At 49.2% G+C, this 7,500-nt stretch overlaps 1 protein-coding gene across 1 annotated transcript in view; it reads right to left on the bottom strand.

Moving 5' to 3' along the window:
* The window catches only part of ttc27 (tetratricopeptide repeat domain 27), a 106,946-nt gene that overhangs the window by 87,282 nt on the left and 12,164 nt on the right, over window positions 1-7,500 (bottom strand). Inside the window, 2 exon segments of the mRNA XM_080848568.1 lie at window positions 561-703; window positions 1,079-1,289. Coding sequence (XP_080704694.1) covers window positions 561-703; window positions 1,079-1,289 — 354 coding nt within the window.

Below are 7,500 nucleotides of genomic sequence, written 5' to 3'. Positions count from 1 at the left end.
AAACCTAAAAGTCTGAAGGAGACTGAGGAGACAGTGCAGACTGAGGCCTTTCCAAAGTAATCTCACTCTGTCCTCTCCTCTCCCCTCCCCTCCCCTCCTCTCCCCTCCTCTCCTCTCAGGGGCTGCCAAGGCACAAGGCTCCAGTGCAAGCCAGCACAGCGCAGCACGGACACTGGATGTTCTGGACAGCAGAACCGTGAGCCAGCAGCAACTCAAGAATGCGCAATAAACTTGCCTGCGCTCTTCTTCTCTTGTGTGAGGTGGAGGGGGGGCAGAGGGGCTGGGGGTGGGGGAGAGGAGAGTAGAGATGTCTGGGTTTTAGTGACACGATCGTGCTGCGTTTGTTTGGACCCAAGAGGAGAGGTCACCCCCTGGTGGAGGTGTGGAGTATTGCACAATATTTGCCCCCCGGTTCTAAAGTCTGTGTTTGAGTATGAACATATGTGGATGCGAGTGCGTGTGTGTGTGTGTGTGTGAGTGCACATGTGTGTGTGCGTGTGTGTGAGTGCACATGTGTGTGTGCGTGTGTGTGTGTGTGTGTGTGTGTGTGTGTTACTGACCTTTGGCAGCAGACTGAGGGGGGTAGGGGATGGGGTTGCCTCGCTCTCAGCCTCTGGCACCACGGCCTCCTCCTTGCGCTTCACGCCCAGGATGAGCTGGGCCAGGAAGTTCTCCTGAAAGTACGTCCGCTTTCCCAACGCACCTGGACAGAGGAACACTCAGGCGCTCGCTCAAACTCTTCTAGTCTCGTCTCATCTCGCCTTATAGACGTCTTAAACTCTTCTCATAATGTCTCGTCTCATAGACGTCTTAAACTCTTCTCATATCGTCTCGTCTTATAGACGTCTTAAACTCTTCTCATATCGTCTCGTCTCATAGACGTCTTAAACTCTACTCATCTCGTCTCATAGACATCTTAAACATCCCTTCACTATATGTTGTCAATATTATGCAGGATGAGTGGCATTTGTGGAGAACTAGTTTGACTAGCCTCTAGCATTTGCTCTTGTTGACCTCGGTTCTAGATAACCTTTTAGATTCTCGTTACCATTTCTTGTAAGTGTGTTAAGTGACATACCCGTCATGTTGATTTCGAGCCCAGACAGCTCCCGAGCCTTAGTGAAGTTCTCCTTGGCCGGATTGTACTCGTAGTAAGACAGGCAGATGTAGCCGCACTCCAGGTGGAACTGGATCGCCAGGTGTCTGTTGGTCCGACCGGAGATGAGGGCCTCGCACTGCATAACTGAAACATCAGACAGACGGAGAAAGCAATCAATGCGGAGCGACATCTGGGTGCGTCGGCAACACACGCACGGTTAGGTTCAACCACCTGAACAAAGGCAATTTATTTTTATATCCATCTCTCAACGCTCACCTTGTGACAACTATCACTGCTGTTCCCTGAAGCATGAGGGAGCGATTTGAACGTAACACACTTTCTTTTCTTCTTTTCGCACCTTGAAGCAAATTTGCTTGTCTAGCACCACCACACACTGTAGGTACGTTCGCACGCACCGGAGTGGAAAATTATAACACGACACGACTCTTGATCAGCCTCTACAGAGGGATATGCTGCACTGCGCTGCACTGTACTGTACACCATTCCGGCTCTGGCCTGGAGTAATTCCTCTGTGCTTTAAGCCCCTTTTGGAGAAGGAAACTGGTGAACCATGGAGCAGAGACCTTGAGCCGAGGCACTAAAGAGCCCAGCTGAGAGGTGGGAAAGCAGGATGAAGAAGACGAGGAGGAGGAAGAAGAGGAGGATGATAAGGAGGAGGAAGAAAAAGAGGGGCGTTTAGTGCTTCTGGCTTTGCCCTTCGTTGCTTCTCGTTGTGCGATTATCGCCTCGGTTTGGTTGAAGGCCACGAGGCGAAGATTAACCTCCCCTGTCTCGGACCAGAGGAGGCATGTATAATTCATGTCACGGCAACAAACGCACACGCACACACACACACACACACCATCCACTCCAAAATCCATGAGCTATCTAGCTGAGCGGGGATGACATTGGGCTGGTGTGCCACCTTCAGCTGCCTAAAGCCATTTCACACCTAAGCGGAGAGATCAGCCCCACTCCACCTGCCACCCCAGGTGCTACTCCTCACTCCTCCTCTCACCCCTGAGATCAGTATCGTAACGTTGTGCTTAAACCTTATAGCATAGGTATCTCAATATCGTAACGTTGTGCTTAAACCTTATAGTATAGGTATCTCAATATTGCAACGTTGTGCTTAAACCTTATAGTAAAGGTATCTCAATATCGCAATATCGTAACGTTGTGCTTAAACCTTATAGTATAGGTATCTCAATATCGTAACGTTGTGCTTAAACCTTATAGTATAGGTATCTCAATATCATAACGTTGTACTTGTTCATAAACAGAAAAGCATGGTGTTATGCAACGGAAAACATTGTCTAGAAAAATGTACATATTTCATCAGAGTACAAACAAGAAGTAATGAAGTGTAAATTAATAACACTAAAGTCCGTAATGGGATTTCATAATCATATAATTCCCATAAACCGATAGGCTAATGTAATTTTGTGCTGTGATATAAATACACACAAATGCACAGCCTACATCGACTGACAGCATGTTGATTTAATTTCTCTTGAAAGCTTAACTGAGGCTGGTGGTCTTACCACTCCATCGTTTACAAACTCCCTCAACATCAGCAGAACACCGTCCAGAGCAGCTCCGACCCGACCTAAATGAGCTAATAACAGACCCATCCCTGGCCATTCCCTTTTAGCAGGCAAGGGGGATTGGCTTGTTAAGCCAAATGTCCAACAAAGCTCCTTTTGCCCTTGACATGCTCTTAGCTGACCCTCAAACTACATTCTCCCCATTAACGCAGGGGTTCCGCGTCATGATGAACAACTCGGTTAAAAACCCACTCACCCATGGGCAGCACACGGGTCTGCTGGGGCTGATGGGTAATTTGCTGGGGTGCCACGCATGGTTTCAGCCTCATTTCAAATTTGCATTTTACTAAATGGCAGTGTATTGACTTCAGGGGGCCCCCGGAAAACTAATTACTAATTTAGAACCGGCGCTATAAATCGATGGGGAGAAATGATGAGAGGGATCACAATGCTAAAAGGCTTTTTGATTTTCATCCGTCGCTGGTTTCGAAATTACTAAGATTACGTTAACACTCGTGGATACCAACTCCTTTGCAGATGTGGGGGGGGAAAGAGGGGGGAGGGGGACTGGAATTAAAACTCATGAATCTTGTGGATCAGTATTATCGGCTATCCTGAAGAGATCAACAGTATTGTATTGCTTTGAGTTGTATGTGCAGCCCGCTCTAGCAGCTCTTTGCCTACAGTGCTCTGGGGCTATCGATTCGTTTAGGGGTAGCCATTTCTTTGGCATGTTGTGGCCCAATAAACTGGTGAGAGCAAGCATGAAGGGCACTGCAGTCAATAGGACAGACCCAAACACACACACTCACACACACTCACACACACACACACACACACACACACACACACAGGCGAACAAGACCTCTCCTGCACAGAGGCTGCGACTGAGCCTTCAGTGACGAACCCTCTCCACGCATCTCCTCCTTGACCAAACAGGATACTGCCCGGCCACGTTTATTTAAAGCATGGTAACAGACCAAGACGTTCACTTTCGGGTTTATTTTTGGTAGCACTAGCGGGCCATCCGTTTACTCGGACACAGTAGCGTGGTCCCACAGGCCAGGGGGGCTTCAGCCTGCATTCCTAAACAGGCTTTCACAGAAGATCTTTCTGTGCGTCACTCTGGAGGTAAATAGCCATCAAAGTTCACACACTTTTCCATCCTCACAAGGCCATTAGTTTCCATCCTCACAAGGCCATTAGTAACTGTTGTGTAAGGAACTCGGTGTGAATGAGAGTAAGTGACTGGCTCCTGAAAGATGTAATTATAAACAGAACAGCTCTCCTCCCGAGGAAGATACTTGCAAGCGTCTGCATAGTGTTGTCCCCAAGGGTCTGCAGGGGCCCTGGTGGCTGATATTAGAGAGGTCCTGTTGTTGCGGACACATTGACTTCACAGTGCAGAAAGCACGGCACGCAGAGTTACAAACCTTGTAAACGCACAGTGAAGGAGGCTAGTCATCTCATTACTGAAAGCAATGTGGAAAAAAAAAAAAAAAAACATAAGCTAATTGTTCAATTTGCTTTTTATTATTTTCTGATTGCAAAAAGTGATTATTCCACCTGAATGGGCTTGCATTTTATTATATAACTGCTTCTCTGTGTGTGTGTGTGTGTGTGTGTGTGTGTGTGTGTGTATGTGTGTGTGTGCGTGGGGAGCCCAGAGGCCAATGGCAAACAAATAGCGTTTGCCCAGTGCTGATGGGATGTTTTAGCAACACGCTCACGACAGCCTCTCCCTCTCTCTCTCCCTCTCTCTCTCCCTCTCTCTCTCTCTCCCTCTCTCTCCCCCTCCCCCTCTCCCCCGCGCCTCGCCATGCCAGCAGTGACAGATGGCAGCACCAGTCATGCCGAACACCAGCAAAGCACCAAGGATTTTCAGTCATATCTGCGGTGTGGTGTATGTGTCTGACTGCACAAGCATTTTAGCAGCCACACACACACACACACACACACAAACAAAGGCCTTTTAGTCTTTTTTATTATTATTTTTTTGGGAAAAAAAACAAGGCGGTTATAAATTGGTGTGTCCCCTTCATCACCAGGTGTAAACACTGACACAGGGGCCATTTAACTCAGAGTCAATGATTCGCACAATAATGTACTCAGCAAGGGGAACAGAACAAATACACTCCCCCCATCCCTACCTCCACCCCCACCTCCACCCCCACCTCTACCTCCACCTCCACCGCAGAAGGTGAAGCGCTCCACTATGGTGGTCTGTGATGGAAAAGGCGGATAATTTCATGGGTGGCATTCTTTGAATCGACCTCGCTGAGGTGCCTCGCAACGCCGCCTCCTCCTCCTCCTCATCTGCCGAGTGACTGCCCGGGCCTCCATTTTACTCTATTAGCATCGACTGCTCTCATTACTTCTTGGTTCACCAGCTGTCAAGCTGTAAGACTTGTGAAGCTTTGTGTGTGTGAAAATGCTTGCCTGTGTGTGTGCGTGTCGGTGTGTGTGTCTGTGCGTGTCTGTGCGTGTGTGTGTGTGTGTGTGTGTGTGTGTCTGTGTGTGTGTGTGTGTGTCTGTGTGTGTGTGTGTGTGTGTGTCTGTGTGTGTGTGTGTCTGTGTGTGTGTGTGTCTGTGTGTGTGTGTGTCTGTGTGTGTGTGTGTCTGTGTGTGTGTGTGTCTGTGTGTGTGTGTGTCTGTGTGTGTGTGTGTCTGTGTGTGTGTGTCTGTGTGTGTGTGTCTGTGTGTGTGTGTCTGTGTGTGTGTCTGTGTGTGTGTCTGTGTGTGTCTGTGTGTGTCTGTGTGGGTCTGTGTGGGTCTGTGTGGGTCTGTGTGTGTGTGTGTGTGCGCCGGGTGTGTGAGCAACATCTGCCTCAGCGAGACAAGCCTTCCTAATGCTTTGGTGGGCCATGGAAGTTCAGCTTTCTCAGGAGCAGGATCCCAGATGATGTGTTAGCAAAGAGGCTAGGCAGCACAAAGATACCAGTCACCAGTGTGTGTGTGTGTGTGTGTGTGTGTGAGCAACCAGTCATTTCAGGGGTGACTGTTCAAATAAACAGGACATACTGGCTAATGCACCCCCACTTCTGTAGAAACCACAATGATCTCTCTTCTTCTGTCTAAAGCCTAATGTATGCTCAGCGCAAGCGCAGGCGCAAGAGGCCCTTGCGAGTCTTTTCATGTCTTGTGTCGTCGGGCGATTTTTCTAGACTTGCGCCAGGTGGGGTATTTTACTGCGCAAGGGGCTCTTGTGTATCTTACGTGCTTACGCGTTGCGTCTAAAACTGAGTATATATCGGCCTTAAAGGGGACTCTCTGGGGGGGGCGTTGTCTGTCTGTCTGCAAATAATTCACATTCTTTTCTCCGGGCGGTCAAGTGCAGGGTGGCAGAATGCCCAGTCCACTCCTGGGGGTATTTTATCAAAGCCACTACGCTGCTCACCTCCTGCCACACTAAACATACTGCTACCTAATTAACAAACAATGAGAGGCGCGAAGGGGGAGGAGGGGAGGAGGGAGAGGGATAGAGGGAGGGAGAGAGAGAGAGAAAGAGAGAGATAGTCAGTTCACCCTTTCAGAAACACTTTGAGAGTTATCGCTCATTCCTCTCAAGGCTCTGTGCCTCAGGCAATCTTGAGCCTCCTACTAGCATTGAGGGGATGCTCTGTGTGTGTGTGTGTGTGTGTGTGTGTGTGTGTATGTATTGTTTGTATGTGTGTGTTGTCGCCTTACCCTCCTTACTGATAAACTGTACGGTCAGCTGCCTTACACCACCTCCCCTCACCTCAATTCTTCTCTCTCTCATTCTCATTCTCTTTCTCCCACACTCACTCTTCCCCTCCTCCCTCCTCCTCTCCAACCATATCCCACCATCCCCTTCCTGAGCCCTTTCCACTTCCTTCTTCTCCCCTCAGTCATCCCCATGGCTCATCTCTATACCAGATCAGACGATCCAAAAACAGCCTTCATTCCAATCAGTCTGGGAATACCTGCCAGGCCACTACCTGTGGTCACCTGGGGGATTCTTCCACCATGTGATCCATGACATCAGTGAAATAAACAAAGGCCAGGTACACACACACACACACACACACACACAGTGAGGTTTTCCAGTTCATATTATTCCTGACTCTTCCTGGCTTTGGATCCGTACCCCGAGGAACACTCTGTACATAAACTGCTAGTTAGTACCTTGCCTGGCAACCTTAGCTAGTGTAGTGTGTGTGTGTGTGTGTGTGTGTGTGGCTCTCTTCATACACATGCAGTCCACTCCACATTAAACCTCTGCAGGTCTAAATATGCAAAAATGAGGATGCAATGCTCAGGTAGGAAGAGGTTTGTGAGGAGGAGGAGAAGAGAAGAGAAGAGCCATGGGGGGGCGGGTAGGGTGGGGGTGGGGGTGTGTGTTACTGGGACAGCTGGAAACTCCCCCTCATCTGCTAAGACGCTGCCCAACATGATGAAGCTTCAACAGAACAGCCTGCTGGACAAGGACACACACCGCATAAACACGTCTAAACACCACGGGGATCGCAGAGGGATTACAAGCCTGATGAAATACACATGAACGCATGAATGTGTGTGTGTGTGTGTGTGTGTGTGTGTGTGTGTGTGTGTGTACAACTTTAGATGCTAAAAGTATTTATGAGGAGATTCTCTCTCGCCTGGTGCTACGCTCCACGTGGGGGTTCTGGTTGTCTGAGGCCGGCAGCAGGCAGAGAGAGGGAGGACTGACGAAGGAAAAACTCGGACTCATCCATCGTTTTTTTTCCTCTCCAGGCAACCACGAGCGGGAACTGCCCCGCCACGGCCCTCCTGGGATGCGCCGGTGAGGTGGAACCGATTTGCCCCCCCCCATCCTTAGAGAAGCAGTGTGTGTGTGTGTGTGTGAAAGTGTAA

The sequence above is a fragment of the Sprattus sprattus genome, assembly GCF_963457725.1.
Source record: "Sprattus sprattus genome assembly, chromosome: 12".
NCBI lineage: Eukaryota > Metazoa > Chordata > Actinopteri > Clupeiformes > Clupeidae > Sprattus > Sprattus sprattus.
Note: the sequence above shows the minus strand (reverse complement) of the source record. Positions and strands in the feature narration are given on the sequence as shown.